Source organism: Helianthus annuus, chromosome 9 (genome assembly GCF_002127325.2).
Source record: "Helianthus annuus cultivar XRQ/B chromosome 9, HanXRQr2.0-SUNRISE, whole genome shotgun sequence".
NCBI lineage: Eukaryota > Viridiplantae > Streptophyta > Magnoliopsida > Asterales > Asteraceae > Helianthus > Helianthus annuus.
Genome location: NC_035441.2, coordinates 173,319,521 through 173,339,594, shown reverse-complemented (window position 1 = coordinate 173,339,594; position 20,074 = coordinate 173,319,521). Strand labels below are relative to the sequence as shown.

Below are 20,074 nucleotides of genomic sequence, written 5' to 3'. Positions count from 1 at the left end.
GAAGGGCACATTATTTTTTAAAAAAGCTCGATAGGTTTATGTAAAAATAAATAAATTAATAAGGTATACCCATACAAACACCAACATTGGCCCGCTTACAAAACTATTTTTTTGTTTAAATTAGTTATTAGCCCATTGGCATTAGGTTTAGACCTTTAGTGAGCCCAATACCCAATTTCGTTAACTCCTAAGGGCACGTTTTTTCGAGCACGAACAGGGTACATGAATTCTCAGAGCCGGCCTTATAACTTATTGACTTTTACAAAAAGCTAATAAGGAGAAAAAGTGTTCGAATGTTTTTCAATCTGTAGTATGCTCACATTGTGTATGATTGTCTTTACTGCTAGATGAATCACTAAGATAAAATCTTCATTCTATTCTAGAATATACAAAGTAATCTTACACCATCAAAATTAATAATTTTTTTTTGCATGCTTGATGTCTTTTTGTGAATGTGAACTTCCATTCATCTTATATAGGTTTGGTGTTGGACTCTAAGCTAAAAGAAAATAGACCATTTCAATTCAACTGTAGGTATTTTGAATTTGACACATTAAGGTTGGAATATAATCCAAATAAACTCATTCATGTGAATTTTTTAAGAAAAATTACCTATGCAACATATCCATTTTTTTCTTTAGGGGCTGTTTGGCTAAGTTTTTCAACACCTCCTTAGACCATGTGTAGTGGTAACAACTTATAATGCCCCACCATGGGGCATTATCCGACACGTGGCGTCCTAGTCAGCAATGAGGCATTATAGCAAAAGTGGTATAGTGGGGATAATGCCCAAATAATGTCCCTTCCAATATTAAACAAAAAAAAGCAACTTAAATCATATTGGCTGGTCAAATATTGGAATAAATGCCCATTGGCCACATGCAGCACATGGAGCGTTTTCATTATAACGCCAAACATCATTTTCAGAATTTTTTTTTTATATAACGCCTAGTGTAATGGTTAGGGGCGCGTTTTGGGGCGTTATTTTTCAATTTTTTTTAAAAATCACGCCCCACTACGGGTGGTCTTATAACTTATTGACTTTTACACAAAGCTAATATGGAGAAAAAGCGTTTGGCAAACTCATAAGCAATTTTCAAAATAACTTTTTGTATAGGGAGGAAAAGTTAGTAAGAAGTGATTTTTTGAAGCTGGTTATGACTTATTGGCTTTTCCCCATCAATTTTAGTCATTTTATATGAATAAGCTAAGCCAAACACTTTTTAAAAAATAACTTATTGACTTGTTGGTTTTTCACTCCCCATAAGCTAATCCAAGCACTTTTTTTAAAAACTACTTTTAAATTTTAGACTATTTTTTCTAAATTAACCTGTTTTGTTTTGTCATCATTTAAGTTATATAAGCCTATACTCCGAGTCTTTCATCTTATTGTTATAGATTATTTTCGGTGTTAGTAAAATTCGGGATTCACTGATTAATTTCACCTAGTCAGACCCAATAATTGGTAGTCGGTCAAAGGCGTACCAAATCGACCCAACTTAGCCCATTGTTTTTTTTTTCTGAAGTATTTGAACTAATATGTTAACGTTTATATTTTTAAGTACTTGATTTGTTATGTTTTTAAGTTCAATTGTTTATGACTGAAGTATTTGAACTATGTGAACTTTGAAGAGAGTGTGTTTGTGTATATGAGTTTGAAAAGTTGCCTATAAAAATTTCAATCCGATTAATCGCTAGTCTGTACCCCACCGGCTTTACTATGCCTGGCGATTTTTACAACTATGGTTTTTGTTTTTTTTTGCGTAATGTATGTGACACATGATGATTATGTGAACTCTACACAATGGTATCAACCCTTTTTAACATAAGGTATTTGGCACGGCATATATAATGTGACCATAATAGACCCATTTGTAGTTAAACTTTTTAAAATGGTAGATTAATTTTCGAGTTGTGTTTGAATGTAGGATCTGGATGAGAGCTCCGATAGTCTCAGAAGAGGATTGCCTGTGGTTTCCATCGCCATAGGCGACTGTGCTGAATTTGTGTATGGCCATACTAGAGATGAAAATAAGTTAAAATGTATTTTGTTGAATTCTGGTGATGTGTTGATATTTGGTGGCAAGTCCAGACTTATTTATTACGGGGTGATGCAAGTCGCTCAATACACAACTCCTAAGCCACTACAATTCGAAGCAGGACTTAGATCTGGCCATCTATCCCTTACTTTCAGGCAGTTTTAAACATGCTCATTTTTCTAGAATTGTGTTGCATAGGGTTTTCTATCTCTCATCCTGTTGGTGATCTTTGTTTGAGTTTCATATTGTCGTGTTTTAAGGGTAGGGTTGTAAACGAAACATGTCAGCTTTGGTTCACTACCTGACTGGTAACTTTATCATAATTTCTTTTCATTTTCGGGTTGTTTTATTTGACTTTACTAACTTTATTAGTGTGGTTCTGTCTTGAATATTGGTCATTAATATTGTTGTATGTATGTAAAAGACAACAAAGAGTGAAAATTGTACCAGTGGCTTTGAAAGAATCTTATGTCACTTGGAGCGGATGCGTTTGGTGGTAAATGCATACCGGCTGGGTGGGATAGGCTAGCTGCGAGTGATTGTGTTTGGTTCCTTCGAGTGTTTCGGTTTCTCGGGTTTTGCCGTTTTGGGGTTCTGCAGGTCCAGTCTTGTAAATTTATATGCTACAGTCAGTACGGATGGGGTGTAACTGTAACTTCCCTTTATTGGAAATAATTTTACAGATTCATTTTTATTAAATCTTAACAAATTATCTGTATAAAAATGTCTCACCTTAGCTTCTGATATTGTACTTTAAAACTTTCTTTTTGTTATCGATTATAGATTTTTTTTTTTTTTTTTGTGTGTATCCATATCACTTCTCTGTCTTGCACAAATCATTAATTATGTCGTAAATGTTCTTCCATATGCATTTAACTTCCACTATGTGATATACAGTTTTAACTTTCTCCAATAAGTACACCACCACTATGTTCAACAGTCTCATTTAACAGGGGAGGGGAAGGGGAAGGAAAATAGATTAAGAGAGAAAGGGAAGGAAAAAATGTGATTTTTTTCGTGTTCCCGAGTTTAATAAAAAGTAAAGAAAAAGAGAAGAAATCAAGCATTTTGTGAGTTCCCGAGTTAGGAGGAAAAGAAAAGAAAGAAACAATTTTACCATTTTACCCTTTAAACTTAAAACATTTTAGTTAGATATGAGGGCAATTTAGTAATTAATAATATTTTTTCTCCTAATCTCTCCAATTTGGGAGGATAAATATATTAACAAGTTTTCTTCCCTTTTCCCTCCCCTTCTATCCTTAAAAAATCTCAGAAACATGGTTTTTTCTTTCATATTTTCATCTATTTTCTTTCCCCTCCCCCTGTTAAATAAGACTCGGGAACAGAGTGCACGAGTAAACCTGCATCGAATCCGGCGAGTGACGGACTTAGGGTTTGGAGAGAGTGGATGCGAGAGAGGTATAAACCGGCGATTAAGGGGATGGCTGAGAGGACGATGAGACGGAGGTCTGGATTGGAGGAGGAGAAGGTGTCGTAGAGCAAGTTGCATTAAGGATCGTCACCGGAGCCGGTGGTGGTTGCGAGTCGGATTGTGGGAGTCGGGTTTAGATAAGAGTGTGGATAAGAGGTGGAAGCGAGATCGGGCTTTGATGATGGATTCCCACCATGAGTGCTTTGGATCGGTGTTGGTGGTGGAGCAAGGGTGACCATGGAGATGACGAAGATGTAATTCAGATCAATACCATATGTTTTCTCAGACTTCTCACAAAAAAAAAAAAAAAAACCATGCTTTCTATTTGATTTTTGGCCTTTCTACCTATTTTCCTTAATTATAGTTCTATATTATAAATGTATGTAATTGTGTTTCTTATCTTGTTTAACAGTACAACTTTGTAAATAGTAAATATATGTTACTATGTTATTTCTTATTACCTATATATCTTTAATCTATCATGTAAACTATCAAACATCATGGTTGTTTTGTTTTGCAGTTTTTATTTTCAAATTCTTTGGAACAAGTTAACATCTTTTTCACATTTTGACCTTTAACAAAATGGCCACTCCTACTAAAAAAAAAAACACAGCTTAATGACTTATCATCTCACTCTATTGTTATCTAAAATACACCTATCAGCAGGTCAAAAAACAAGAAAGTGTGTACAAAAAAACATGTCGAAAAACCATACCACTTACATTAACATGTCTGGTTTTTGTTTTTCCTTTACTTCCCCTTAAGTTGACATATTGCAGCATACAGTTTCCTTCTAGCCCCAACAGCAACAACACCCATTTCCGTCAAATCGTCAATAGTAAGCAACGGCAATGCTTCTTCGTCAACCTCATGCATTTCAAACACACTTGCATATCTACCAAACCCCACATCTTCTAACCATCTACCAACACTATTTACACTAACGAATCCCGAAATGAGATCATTGTTTCCAAGATTTTCACTCTTTTGCTTCTTGGAAACCGGTCATTTGCTCTTAGCAGACCCTTGATTATCAACCAACCCGTAAAGATCCAAAGAAGAAGTTGATTTGAAGTCCCATGGGACGGTCCGTTTGCATCTCTTGCTTGGCGGGCCTTTTGGGTCACTTTACATTCAACCGTTTCTGTATTTTTCATGGAGTTTGGATCGTCATTCTCCCTGTTTTGGTTCACGTCAACCAACAACCTCGAAGAAGATAACGCAGGATTGGAAACTGTATTATACTCGGATGATTCTTGAACAGGGAATCCAGAAAGTTGATGGTTTTGTGATTCCTCGAGTACGTACACCCACAAGGTGTTCATCATCATATCAGAAAATCCATTCTTAAAAGCAGCAGACATATCTCCTAGTTCCCCCAATCTTACATTTGGCCATCTTAGATCATTTGATTCCATATGTGACATCATCATTATCCCCAAACTTGTTGAGTTCTTAAAAGACCCTAAATTTGGACAATTAAAGTAAATACCATAATCAGAATAATCCAAAACTCTAATTGCCAAAAAGATAACAACAACCTTAAGAATTATACAACAGTCAAAAAATTATGATACATATCAAGAAACAAGCAAAAGTTTAACACCAGAAGAAAATTCAAAAACCCCAAATATCCAGAAACACACTGATTTTGTAATTAAACCCGAAAATTAACATAATCACCTAAAAGAGATTACTATGATATAAAGAAGCAAGACCCATATCTCAAAAGGGGAAATTTACGATAAAAATACATTCTTTTTAACCAATTAGCGACAAAACGATAGATTAGTAACCCTAATAAAAGAAAAACAACCCAAAAATCAACAAAGATTCTGATGCAAACAAAACCCATGTTCGAATCGATGTAATAAACCTAGAGGATCCGATTTTCAGACCAAATGAACAGCAAGACAAAACAGTTTTGAGAATTGAGTAATGGGGTTTTTGAATTGAATTTGGGGAAAAGTTTGTAGTGCGGGTGAATTGGGATTTGAGTGAAATTCAAAGGGTGTATTGTACAGGGGTTTGGGATTCCTTTTCAAAATTACTTATTAACTTATATAAGTCAAAAGTGAGAAGTTAGAAATTCTAACTTCTCAAAAGCTAACTTCTCAAAGCTAACTTCTCAACACACAAAATTCTTCAAAATAAGCTAACCCAAACACTCAAAAAACAACTTATTTACTTTTATAAGTCAACGAGTCATAAGTTGCTCCAAAATAAGCTAACCCAAACACCCCTACGTGTGGATGAAGATTTCTTCCATGGAGAAATCAACGTTAGGTCAATGGGGAAGTGAATTTTTGGGAATTTTGAGAGCTTGTTCATGATTGATTTTGGGTAGAGATAAAGAAGCATTTCTCGATTGCGTCTGGATCCAAACATATCAATTGGGTTAACCCCGCGTTCCCTTGAGCCCACCAACTAATCACTTCAACTCAGCCCAGGCCACAGCTACACAACACCAGTACAGCCCACTTGTCTTTATATTTCAACAAATAAACCATCACCTCAAACTGCAAAATATAAACAAGAATTAAATGCCATTCTAGTCCTTGTGGTTTGGGTCATTTTGTCATTTTAGTCCAAAGGTTTCATTTTTCGCATGTGGGTCCAAAAAGGTTTCACCGTTGCCATTTTAGTCCACTGAGTTAACTTCATCCATTTTCTGTTAGCAAGAAGGGTAATTCGGTTATTTTATATGTAATTCTGTTAACTAAAAGGACAATTCGGCCATATAAAATGACCGAATTGCCCTTCTCGTTAACAGAAATAATGGATGAAGTTAACCAGCGGACTAAATGGCAACGATGAAACCTTTTTAGACCCACAGACGAAAAATGAAACATTTGGACTAAACTGGCAAAATGACCCGAACCACAGGGACTAAAATGGCATTTAACTCTATAAACAATAAGAAAACTTATATCACTACAAATATTAAAGAAATTGAATTGAATGAGGTTAACTAGTATTATATTTCCCAACGGAAAACGCCGACGTTCCTCTTTTCAAATATTGTTGTTGAACAAAGGCTATTCTTTTAAAAAAAAAAAATCAGTTTTATTTATTATATAAACCAATCAATCATTTCATTTTTACCAAATAATAATAATAATAATAATAATAATAATAATAATAATAATAATAATAATAAAGACTCACACCCACTCTTTAAAATTCTCAAACTCTATGTAAAAAATCACACAACGTCTTCTTTATCTTCGGGTGAAGTTGATCAATTTTTTTGTAAATACCATAATGCAAGCGGCACAAATGATCATTGCAGAGGAAGAAACCACGTCACGACCATAAACTAGGCAAGTGACCATAAACAAAGACCGAGACGGTTAGTTTATATTTGTATTTATATATTTATTTCTACACTCACTTATTATGTCGTTATTATATTTTTATGTCATTATATTTTTATTTGGGTTGATTACTTTGTTGACGAACCCTTGTACACGGCTGCTATGTTTAAACATCGGTTCCGAATGAGTCGTCGGTTGTTCGTATGTACAGCCGATGACATGTCGAGGTTTGACCCCCTTTTTACATTAAGATTCGATGCTAGAGGCAAAAGGGGTTTCACCACCATGCAAAAATCCACGGCGGCAATTTGCTAACCGGCTTACGGGACGACAATCGATGCATGGAACGAGTATTTAAAGATGTCCGAAAGATCTGCACGAAAATGTTTGTACAACTTTTGCAAATGTGTGGTGAAGTTGTATAGAAAGAAATATTTGCAAAAACCGGGGATGGTGGCGGTGATGAATAGGGACGGAGATTCACCATCATCGTCGCCAATCTCTATCTCTCTCTCTCCCAAGCTCCTATTTGTCAGACCTTACCTTTCTCTCTGTCTCTACTATGATGATATGTGTTGAAAAGTGAAGTAATGTGTCTATAACCTAAAAAGACACCAATTAAGTAGAAGGTACAACCTGCATAGCCTACAAATGTTACAAATTTGTTTATATACCCATAAAATGAAAGGTCGGTGCAGACTAGACAAAAGTTCCTATGTGCTGCTCTTTCAAAACTTCTGCAACCTCCTCAATGCTTCTTTGTTTTGCTAAAATTCTCAATGCTTTCTTTGTTCTGCAACCTTTTCAATACTTTCTTTCAAACTTCACAATCGTCGTAAACGACCAAGTAGAGCGATGACAGTGGTTCGATCATGTTCATCACTAACAATTTACGAGATTAGGGCTCCTGCGAGTAGAATATGGTTGTTGACAAAAATGGAGTAGTTGACCTCCGCTGATGTATAAGGTTGCTAAGATCAGTAGAATCAGAGGTTAATCGGTGTCGAAAAAAGAAGGCTCAGAAGTCGGAGAAGGATGTGTATTTGAAATCGGTGATTTACATATTAATTAAACTATTAGGTAATCAATGAAAACACCTTGGATTGAGTTTGAAAAATCAAAAAAAAAAACAAAAAAAAATTAAAAAAATTCTAAAAGAAATAAAAAAATACAAAAAAAATCAAAAATTCTAAAAAATAAAAAATTCTACAAATAAAAAAATTCTAAGAATAATAAATTCTAAAAATAAAAAATTCTAAAAAATTCAAAAAATTCTAAATTATCGAAAAAACTTCTAATTTTTTTAGAGTTTTTCTGATTTTTTGAGAATGTTTTATTTTTTTAATTTTTTTAATCTTTAGATTTTTTAGAGTTTTTTGATTTTGTAGAATTTTTTGAATTTTTTGATTTTGTAGAATTTTTTTATTTTATAGAATTTTTTTTATATTTTGTATTGTTTTTGAATATTTTTATTTTTTTAATTTTATTTTCTTTTAGCATATCATGACTTGAAACCAATCTTGATCCAAACCCATTTTGACTCAAACTTATCTTAACTCAAACTTATCCTGACGTTTTTCTTAATATATCCATCCTAACCTAAACCCATCTTAACCCAAACCTTCCTAACCCATTACCCAAACTTGCCCAACCCACCCATTTTGCCACTCATAGGTATTAAAAGTGATATTTATTATGGTTCTGTTTCATTAATCGATGATAAATTACCATGCATGTAATATTTGAATCTGCCCCATTATACAAAAGTGTCGTTCATAATTTATGCTAATGTACATAATATATTGTTGTTGATGATGTACTCAGGTTTTAACCCACATGTGCCTTCATTTTGTCTTCAAAACAAAGAGAGATAGAGTGACTCGGGGAAAGAGAGGGAATGGCGGAGGAGGTGGACCAGTGGCAACAACTACCAGCAAACGCGGAAAGAAGGCCACATCAGGTAGCGATTGACGTACTCCAGTGGGTGAAACATGACTAGGATGTGAGAAGGAACGATGTTTAATAAGCAGCAGATATATGAACAACGGATTTTCAAGCGTTTTTCAATTATGTTTAGGATGAAATTTGATTTTGTTGTTTGTTCATATTATGTTCTCCCAAATTTGATGGCTTTTCAATTTCATGTAGTTGGAAACCCTAGCTACTAAAAAATCTATAGTCCTCAACTTTTGAAAATTACAGGTATGTTCCATATGGTTTGCTCGTTTGTTACTCGGATAGTCCCCAAAGTGGATGGACATTAGTTTTCCCAGTTAAGTAGTTGTGGAATGACTTATTTACCCTTAATAATAAAACAAAATAAATTAATTAAATATTAAATTATATATTTGTTCTCCCACTTCCTGGACAATCATCATCATTAGAGTTCAAAAACCTAGTTCCACGAATCTTCATCAAAAGAAATTTATCCAATGGTGTTGCACCAACATATCAAATATTAGTCATCTGATCATAAACCGACCTCCGTCCTTTGATCTTCTCCGGTGAAGAAACACCACCCATCGCCGTCGTCCAATTTCACATACAATCAGACAACCAATACCTCGGCGCCTGATTTCACAGAGTTTCCCCTTGTTATGCTTCAATTTTGTCACCAATTGATGTATAAAAATAATAATTGCGTTTGTATGGGTTGAGTTTAATCGGGGTCTTTATCGTCATCACTAAGAATCGCCATCGAGTTTATTTGGGTTGAGTTTGCTTGGGGGCTTCATCAAGTTTGCTAGGGGGCTTATCAGGTTCGTGTTTAAAATTAGGTTTTGATTTACTTTGGTATGAATTAGTGGTTTGTCTGATTAGGGATTTAAGCATGGAGATGATTCTTGTGCGTTACAGGTTGGAGTCGGAGCCAGTGTAGTGATGATGGTTATGCTGGAGAGGATTGTTGTACGTTTGAATGGTGGTGGTTGTAGTGGTTATAGACGGGAGGTGGACTGGTTGTGATGGTTGGTTGTATGCAGGTAGGTTGTCGGATCTGAAGGTGAAAGGTGGGTGGTGGTGAGTGGTGTTAGGTAGTGGATGATGGTGAATGTAGTGGGGTATGGTAGTGACGACGGTTGGTGGAGGCCAGGGTGATGGTTGTGGATGGAGGTTGAAGATGAAGTGTAGTGGTAGGGTTTCATAAATAAAATAATCTAAAAAGAGTGGGCCCTAATCAAAGTTTATTTTATTTTGTTTTATTATTAAGGGTAAATAAGTCATTTCACAGCCACTTAACTGGAAAAACTAACCTCCATCCACATCAGAGACCATCCGAGTAACAAACGAGCAAGCCACAGGGAACATACATGTAATTTCCAAAAGTTAGGGAGCATAGGTGTTATTTTACCAAACCACAGGGAGCATCCGGGTATTATACTCTTTTTAAGCCTTTATTTCCTTAATATATCTAGTTATGATTAAAATGTCATGGTAGTTTTTTTCTGAGACGACTGAAGATAAATTTATAAATGACCCGACTTGTAAGACACTAGATGAGGGGAAACAAACAATTATAAAAAAAGGGGCGGATTTTGCAATCACTCGATCCAAGTAATGTTTGCTTTATGGTTCACCACAAAAACGAGATATTAATTATGGAATCAAAAACATACCTTTTCTTCAAACCATTATCATCCTTAAATAGGACTTCATTCCAAAACCTCCAAAGTATCCACAATCCTGACACTATAATAGCCTCGGTAAAGCTTTCTTGGATTTAGGGCATGTTTGGGTAAGCTTTTTGAAACAACTTATTGACTTATTGGCTTTTTGAAAAGTCATAAGCTCTAAAATGATGTTTGGCAAAGAGGGTGTATGTGAGGGGGAAAAGCCAATAAGTCAATAAGTCACAAAATCCTGACTTTTCCAAGAAGCCAATAAGTCAATAAGTTGTTTCAATAAGCTTACCCAAACATGCCCTTAATCAAAGAAATAGAATCAAACCAAGAGATTAAGCTCTTTGGCTTCAAAGAGCTTGGGAAATCAAGATTTAACCATCTTCTAATCATTTGCCAAGTTCTCGACGCAACTGAACAATGACTGGGACTTCCTTTACTCCGTAACCTTAGCTTTAGATGTCCTTTCATAGAATATCAACCAAATTTTGTCGCATAGGAAGACGATTTAGTAACATCCACCACGACAATATATTGACTTAGGGATAAATCTTTTCTAGGGATAAAAGCGAAGCTGTAGCAATTCCATGTACGCCCTAATCCAAGCGCACATTCATTTTCAAAACCCATAAAATCTATCATAGTTTCCAAATAATTCCAACTTAAAAAAAAAAATCATAGGCCTTTTCAAAATCAATTTTTTTGCATCACTATTTTTTTACTTTTCTTTTTATACTAATTGACCACCTCATTCATAATTAAAGGCCCATCCAAAATTTGTTGGCCCTTAATGAAAGCTGATAGTTCACAACTAGGGATAGATTTTTTTTTCCAAATACCCGTACCCATACCGTACCGTACTCGTACTTATACCCGTACCGATTGTAGGTACTCGGTACATGTATTGGTACCCGGTTTTATTGATTTTGGTATTCGGTACTATCGGTATTGGTACGAGTACAGGTACGGGTAAAAAGGGTACGGCTACCAAATTTTATATAGAACTTTAAAAGTTTTTTTATATTATGTTTTATTTCATATTATGGTATTTATGGTACCCGTATTGATTTTCCCTATTTGGTGCCCATATCGTATTGGTACTCATACCAATTTTACGTATTTGGTATTTGTGCTATATTGATATTCATGTCGATTTTGCCTATATAGTATCCGTACGAGTGCTCAAAAACTAAAATAAAACAAACAGGTACCAAAGCGGGTACTGTACCGAAATACCCGTACCATACCAATATATTCAGTATGGTATTTGGGACCCAATTTTGTTCAAATTTGGTACCGATGTTCTTGGTACTAGTATGGGTACAGGTACTCATCCCTATTCACAACTCACAATTCACAACAGAGTCAATCACCCTAGCTAGTCGATTTGCTTTGCTGGAAGTTTAGCAATAATTTTATATTACACCCCAATAAGGATAATAGGCCGAAAATCGGTAACAAACATAGGGCTATTGGTCTTAGGAATTATGTGATAAAAAAAATCGTACATTTGCGGAGACGACCATGCGTAAAAGTAAATCCTTAACAAAGTCGAAGATTTAACCTCCTAATACCTTTTAACAAAGCTAAAGCTAAAACCTCCAGACCAGAAGACTTGTCACAACTACAAAATCACAATGCCTCCTTAACCTCAAGCATGGTAAGTTTCTCGTGCGACAAAAAAAAAGTTAACTTGCGCCAAATTTAACTATTTAAGTGTTGAATGACAAACATAACACATAATTTTTTGGAAAAAAAAAAAAACAAATATATTTTTGGCTACTTTTTCTACAAAAACAAAGTAAAAAAATTATTAAACTATTGAAAATAATAAAAAAGTTAGCTCAACAAGGTTTTAATTGTATTTTGTACATATAAACTGAATACGTACTTCAATATCATATAAAATAGTTTTAATAATTAACGACCTTAATAACAAAAACTAATTGGAAGGAATTTCTTATACGCTATATTTTTACTAGATTTGATTTTCTATTCACTTAAAAAAAACCCATGTTATGCACCCTCAAGCAAAATTGCTTCATTTCATTCTTGAAAATTATATGATAAACATGATGTTTGGTATATTGTCCTAAACTTAATAATTTAACTATATTTGGGCTTATACAGACAACCTCTAACTGGGCTTGGCCCGTTAAGGTTAAGGTTGCACATGTTTTCTATATAAGAAGGTCTTCACCTTATTATTAGGGCAAGAGACATGAAACACTTTTTGTAGCTGGCGGTCGTCTCTACATCCTCATTTTTCTCTTTTCTTTAGATCTAGGTTCAGATAGGACCAAGATGTGATTCTAGGTCTCTTAGAGAAAGCGGTTCTAATCACCCCGACGGTAGGGCTGTTCATGAGCCGAGCGGAACCGAGTCTGCTTGTACTCTGCTCGAATTGAAACCGAGCGGCTCGGCTCTGTTCGAATTTAAGGAAATGAGTAAAAAATGTTGCTCGAACTCATAACCGAGCAGCTCGGTTTTGCTCGTTTTCGCTCAGTTACGATATTAAATTAAATTTTAATACAAATACTTTAAATTTAGAAGTCACCATTGCTTAATTCAAAATTATTTAATGCTTGTTTTTGCTCAATTTTCACTCACTAAAGATACATATGAGCTCAACAAATATAAACATGAAGTTGTTTCATTCAAAACTAAGAGTGAAGTGACTTAATTTGATTTGAGTGAGTAAACGTGTGAAGTCAAAACCAAAACAACTTAGGTTTAGTGACTTAGATTTGATGTTGGGGTATAGATAATTTGGGCTTAATACCCTTACAATTACAATATTCAATATAGTGATATTTATAAAAATAACTATATATTTGTGCATATATATATATATATGTATATATATAATAAAAGTATTCGAGCCGAACCAAGTCGAGCGAACCTTTGCTCGTGCTTGGCTCGTTTACAAACCGAACCGAGCCGGTCGGCTCGTTTACAACCGAGTGAAAAATCGAGCGAGCATTTTTCCAGCAATTTCCGAGCAAGCGACGAGCGAGCGGTGAGCGACGAGCACTTTGCCTAGCCCTACCCGACGGTGATCCCATGTTTCTTCACTGGCGCCCACCATATTTCCATCTATTGTTTGCAACAATCACATCTTTTCTCTACTTAATCTCAGATCTATGCTTTTCATGAAGGGTTTTCAAGATTACACCTTGAGATTTGTTCGGTTAATGCTAAAAAAAAGATAAACAAAGATAAATATTTTCCAGATATGTTCCGTTGGGGCGCTCAAGACATGGTCGTCTCCGAAAATCTTCGAAAATTTGTGGGTCCTGTGCGAAGATAAAATACGGGACCCTAAAATACAAACTTTTAGAAAATACACAAATTTATTTAGAAAACACACAGAGTTGAAAGAAAAAAATAACATAATAAGATTTTTTTCATAAAAGAAATGGAACACACAACTAGTTGTAGATTGAATAATATTTTTAGAAATTAACATAAATAATCATTTTTAAACTAGATTTGAGAAGTAACTATGGTTCCCATTTTGATTCAATGTAACACAAATTAGTCAATTAATGTCATTTGCATTTAATGTATAAGTAACAAATATTAAGAAAAAAAAATCAACTAAAATTGAAGCTATCAAGAGTAGAACTCAATGTCTGCTTGCTATTAAAGTGACATGGGAACCACCAGACCATGCGCCTCATCATGTCATTTTCCAATTAAGTACTTATATATTTTAAGTTCTATAACGTAACTTTAGTAAAAAAAAATCCGGGCCCCGGAGGGTTTGGGCCCTGATTAGGCTATAATATGCACAAAGGATTGGTTATATGGAGATCGTTGTAATGTCCATTTTCCTTGTGTTTTGTAAGGTTTTTATAACATAATATTACATTAATAATATATGTTTGTTTGTATTTTGTAGGTTCTAACGAAGTTAATTTAGAGGAGCTCACTGAATGTATAATGTCGCTTGATATTAGTCGAGAATCAAATGCTTCAAACTCAATAAACAATCCTAAGGTAACTACTCCAAATGCTTCGAGTAGTGTTGCTTGCTAAAAAACAGTGAACATTGATAAGGTACTTACTTTAAATGTTTGAAGTAATGTTGTTTGAGAAATTTAAATGAATCAATTTATGTCCAATTGTCAATGCTAAATATGAATATAATTATGTGCAGGTTTGAACTGTTAGAATTTATTAGAAAAAAATAAAGTTCATTTATAATTGTTTAGAGAAGTGATGGCGTATATGCCCTCTATTACACCAAAATGTAACCGAAAAAGTGGATGTGGTTAGTGAGTGACTTTTTTTTTAATTTAATAAGGTCAAATTTACGGGACTAATACGGATAAACTGAAAGTCGATAACCGTCTACAATTTGAGGGAAATTAATAATAAGATCAAACTTAAGGGACTAATACGGATAAATTGAAAGTCTAAAACCGTCAACAATTTGGGGGAAATAAAGGCGGTTTGGGGGTACACTGAATTCCAAAATCGAACTCTCTAAAATGGCGACGCTACGAAATCTCGCCAGATACTTTCAAGTCCGTCGAATCTGCTCTCGCCGATCACAACCTCCGGAACCTGCATATCAGTTGAAGAAGATGACTGAATCACCTCTGAATGACGGCAATAGATACAATTCGGTCTATAAAAGTGAGCAATTCTGTCCTATTTGATTCGGTGTTCATACATTGTAACTTATTTTTAAAATATTTCTTTGTAATGTTCATTCTATGTGCTTTTTGATATCGTAATGTTTTTAGGTTCACATATACTGGAAACTGCACATCAATTGGAGAGGAAGATGGCTGAATCACCTCACGGCAGATACAATTTGGTAGATAAACGTGAGCAATTTGTCCAATGTGATTCGATTTTTTAAATGTTGCTTTGTAATGTTGATTTTATTTGCCTTTTTATATTTTTTAATTGTTTTAGATTCGTTTTTCATACTGTAATGTTAAAAATCCGTTGTTAGATCTACTTTCAACTAGTGTTGCAAATCGTAATTAGGTCATTAAACATGAACAGTCCGTCCACTTGATTCGATTTTCTATTGCAACTTATTTATAGAATGTTGCTTTGTATAGAATGTTGCTTTGTATTGTGAAAGAATAAATCACCGGCTATATCATCAAATCATATTCAACCAACCGCATGCGCATGTGAATGGCTATGAATATGATAAGAAGATAATAGAGTAAGAATAAAATAATAATGATGATTTAGTTCTATTAAAAACAGTTCTAATAAGATTATATTGCAAGGATAACAAGGCGCTATTACGTGGGTTCTTTGCTAGGGCAGCCTGGCTAGTTTACCGATACAAAAGGACAATAAAGGTTACAACGGTCCTTATCGCCTCTGGAACATTAAAAAATTGGCTAAAGAGAGCGGGCTGATATTGTTTGAAAAGACGACATTCCCAACCTGGGAATATCCAGTATACATAAACAGGATGGGGCGCGGAGATTATGCTGACAAGACTTACTCATTAAAGAGAACAACAAACTATTGTTTTAAAAGCGGTCGCTACCTGACGATTGACAATGCTAATGAATTGAGTGACTTTGAAAGTGATGAAGAACTTTGAACGTGCCTGTTCGGTGTCTTTAAAGGTAGAGGTCGTTGAAAGGAATAAAAAGTGAATTTTTTAGAACTACTTGAAATACCTTTTACAATGCTTTAAACTTGTTCAAGAACTATGCCGATTTCATTGGTTATGGATATTATGATGTTTTTTCGGTTCTTTTAGTTCGATACTCACTTTAAACTAAACATCTCAAGAGCCGCACAAAAATAAATGAAAGAAAAATAAATGTATGGCTATTAAAACAAAACATACACCAACACATAGAGACTCTACTTAGCAGCAAACATAAAACTGGTCCAGCAAAAAGCCAAAAACAAATCAGCCTATTCGAACACCTATTTTTATTACTTAAAGTCCTATCAACAATAAACATATTCCACGTTGTACAATACAAAAACAAAACAGCTACAAATTTACAAACCAACAAAGTCAGCTTTTAACATTGGACTAACAACTTGCTACTAAATAATCAAACATTTAACTAATCATATGCATAAAATCAAGGTAAAAAAGAAAACTAACTTGACAACACCCAACAAAATCAACCATACAGAACCGAGTACCATAGTCAAAAACAATACAATAGTAATAAATAATAATGACCACCCTTACCCTTCGACTACACAGACTCTTCAATAGCCTACTATACACAAGCCTAACTGTTTCTAATCAACATCCTAGAAACAAAACACCATTACACCATACCTATATAACCCCCTAGCCAACTACTTCATCATCAGAAAATCAACGCAACACATTACATGAAAAGATTACATCAAATAAACAGATCACACAGAAAAATGCAAATAAGTTACCATTCAACATAACCTTAACATAAAGCACTTCACTCTGAAAAAAAAATCCAAACATCAATCACCAAAAAGAACATAATGCCTAATCCAGACGTTCCAAGCACACAAAAAACACATGACACTAAAAAATCACATGACTATGAACCACAACAGTTTCATAACACACTTACCACAACCAAAATATGCACAATAACACCAGCTAATAACGCAACTTATATCCCTAAAACAGCCAGAGCAAAAACCCTGCAAGAAAATCAAAGAACGACCAATTCACATTAACAAAAGAAACTACAAAATTAAAAATTAACAAAACAAACAGAGCTCCCAGTCATAAACAAAGCATCAATCGAACAAAACGCACAAGAAAGAAGAAACAAAAAACGTGCTAAATGTGTATCTCAAAGAAAAAAAAAAGCTAATCACGCACTTTGGTTAATGTAGTGAAAAAAAACTACTAAAGGGGTAGGTTTGACACTTTATATTCCATGCATAAATATTTTTCAGGTTTTAATCCATATCACACACACACACACACACAGAGGGTGGGGTACGGCTAGAAGGGTAGAGTTCGGCTACAAAGTCCATTTTTTCTACAAAGTGTACAAAGTCATAAAACACCACTATTTTAGTCAAAAAACACACTCAAAACCCACAAGTAACAGAGTGAAGTTCGCTAAAACACAATATCCAAACCCTAACAGTCCATAAAAACTTCAAACACACCATTGTAGAACTATGAATTTAAAACACAACATGATAATCATCATAAAACACACTAATGTTAGTCATTCGATAATCAAAGCCTTATCATCCAAAACACAACACAAAACCCATAAATATGGCGTTTTAGTATTCTTCACTTTGTTATTTGTAGGTTTTGAGTGTTTTTTATGGTTGACATTATGGTGTTTTATGACTTTTTACACTTTGTAGGAAAAATGGACGTTGTAGTCAACTCCCACCCTCGGCTACAAAGTCCAAATTTCCTAAAAAGTGTAAAAAGTCATAAAACACTATAGTTTCAGTCATAAAACACACCTAAAACCTACGCATAACAGAGTGAAAACTACTAAAACACTATATTCAAACTATAATAGTCCATAAAAACTTCAAACACACAATCATAGAACTATGGACATAAATTACAACATGCTAATTAACATAAAACACAATAATGTTTGTCGTTTGATAATCAGATCCTTACCATCCAAAACACAAATCACAAGCCACACATATGATGTTTTAGTAATCTTCATTTTGTTATTTGTGGGTTTTGGGTGTGTTTATGGTTAACATTTTGGTGTTTTATGACTTTTTACACTTTCTAGAAAATTTGGACTTTGTAGCCAACTCTTATATATATATATATAGGGGTTAGTTAATGTACAATTGGCCATAACGTACGATGCGTACGCGATGAACACGTAACATGCGGATTTGAGGTTATAACATGCGGACTTTAACTTACAAACTCGGAAGACTCACAAACTCGGATGATTCCAACATGTGGAGTACACAACCTCGGAATATTCCAACATGCGGTTCACAAAATCAGAAGATTCCAATCACGTAAGGTATTCCAACATGCGGGTTTATAATATATAACATGCGGGTTTTCGTTTGGCGGATTATAACATGCGGAACTCAAATCGCATATGCATTGTACGTTAAGGCCAATTGTACAGTGCACTTTCTCTCTTTCTCTCTCTCTCTCTCTCTATATATATATATATATATATACACATATATAAAATTATTTGTTTAAGTATCTTGGTTTATTTTTGTGACTAGCATGCTCAAATTGGTGTTCAAGCTTTTGCGGATGCCCTCCTCATTGTGCCAAAGTGAAAATTCTGGACTTGACACGCAAGACGTCATAATTTCTTTGACTGTTGTCTTCTATTATACCTTTTGACTCCTTTTTAGTTTTTGTATAATATGTTATGTTAAGTGTATTATGATAATATGATCTCACTTTAACTAATTATATAGGGAGAGCATGACAAGGGGAATGTTGTTGGACTAAATCAGCACACGGGGGACCTAATTGACCCTGAGAAAGGAGGGCATTTTTGACAACTATGCTGTCAAGCGCCAGATCATCAACTCAGGGTATGCAAATAGACATAATAAAGTTTAAAACCCAAAGAAACTGAACACACCTTTTGGAATATATTCAGATCTTTGAATGAGTTTTGTGGTTTTTTTGTAGCCCGGTAAGTGCATCGGAGCTGCTACTTTTGTGAATGAAGTGATTTGTAACATGCGAAAACCAAGTATAATGTGGTCCTGAAAGATTATGTTTTTAGATTTCGACCATGTTACGTTTTTCAGTTGTCAATTGTGTGTAGATAGCTAAGCTATTTGCTTTTTTACTAGGTTTTACGTTTTAAGTTTTTACGCTGCAATGGAAACACAGTTATGTTTGATCGTTGTTTCTCATGATTGATGTTCGGTTATGTGTGATTTACTTGGTCAGTTGTTGATTATGATGTTTAAACTCTTTCATTACTTGACGTTGAGTTGATTTGTTTTTAAAAAGAAATTAGGAATCGGTGCAAATGTTTTATCTGATTTGAGATCTTGGATGTAAAATTTGGGTTTTTTTTACATATTTCCCCCATGACTTACCCTACCATAAAATTCAATTAGATATTTCCCCTCCCTAACCCATATATGTTATATATTTCCCCTCCCTAATTCATACATATTACATATTTCCCCATTTTCATTAAAATTACTCTAATTGAATGACTATTTTACCCTTAATGAACTTATTAAATAAATATTTACATATTTCCCCTTTCTAATATCATTCAATTACATATTTTTCCCAATTTATATAGTATTTCCCAAACAATACCATAATACTCATAATAAAAAAACACAAACTTTCAAAATTACAATCCTTACTTGTTGGAATAAAAAATCCTAGAGCAAAAGTTGCTCCATTGGAGACCAAAATATCTCCATCTTTAAGTGGACGAGTGAGTGTGATGGTGTCAATACAAGTGCCAAACTAGAAAATCAAAAAAACCAACATAGCTGCAAGAATACCTCTTTGTTGGTGCATCAGTGCATGTTATCTTTCATTCTTTCGATCCGGTGCTTTTTGTGTGTTTGATGTTCAAAAGAAACACTCACTATATAAGAATATTTATGAGTCATGACTAAACATTCTAGGACTGTTCCTCACATTTGTCTTACCAAAGTTCCATGAAAAACTATATTCAATAAGCCCAGCAGCATTTGTTGGGATCAGTAAATATATGA

The 20,074-nt window shown here is 34.3% G+C and overlaps 1 protein-coding gene and 2 long non-coding RNA genes across 3 annotated transcripts; 2 read left to right on the top strand and 1 right to left on the bottom strand.

The window, feature by feature from the left end:
• Window positions 1–4,221: 4,221 nt before the first annotated feature.
• Window positions 4,222–4,889, bottom strand: LOC110876792. Its single transcript, XM_035977128.1, has 2 exons — window positions 4,474–4,889; window positions 4,222–4,411 (listed from the first exon to the last, which is right to left on the bottom strand). Exons 1-2 carry the CDS (start codon window positions 4,887–4,889, stop codon window positions 4,222–4,224), a joined length of 606 nt encoding a protein of 201 aa, XP_035833021.1.
• A 4,290-nt stretch (window positions 4,890–9,179) lies between these two features.
• LOC118482239 lies at window positions 9,180–10,062 on the top strand. The gene is made up of 2 exons (XR_004867857.1): window positions 9,180–9,547; window positions 9,645–10,062. It is a non-coding gene; the product is annotated as an uncharacterized LOC118482239 (long non-coding RNA).
• A 3,104-nt stretch (window positions 10,063–13,166) lies between these two features.
• On the top strand, window positions 13,167–15,361 carry LOC110874973. Its single transcript, XR_002556396.2, has 3 exons — window positions 13,167–14,467; window positions 14,568–15,049; window positions 15,160–15,361. It is a non-coding gene; the product is annotated as an uncharacterized LOC110874973 (long non-coding RNA).
• The last annotated feature ends 4,713 nt before the right edge of the window (window positions 15,362–20,074 follow it).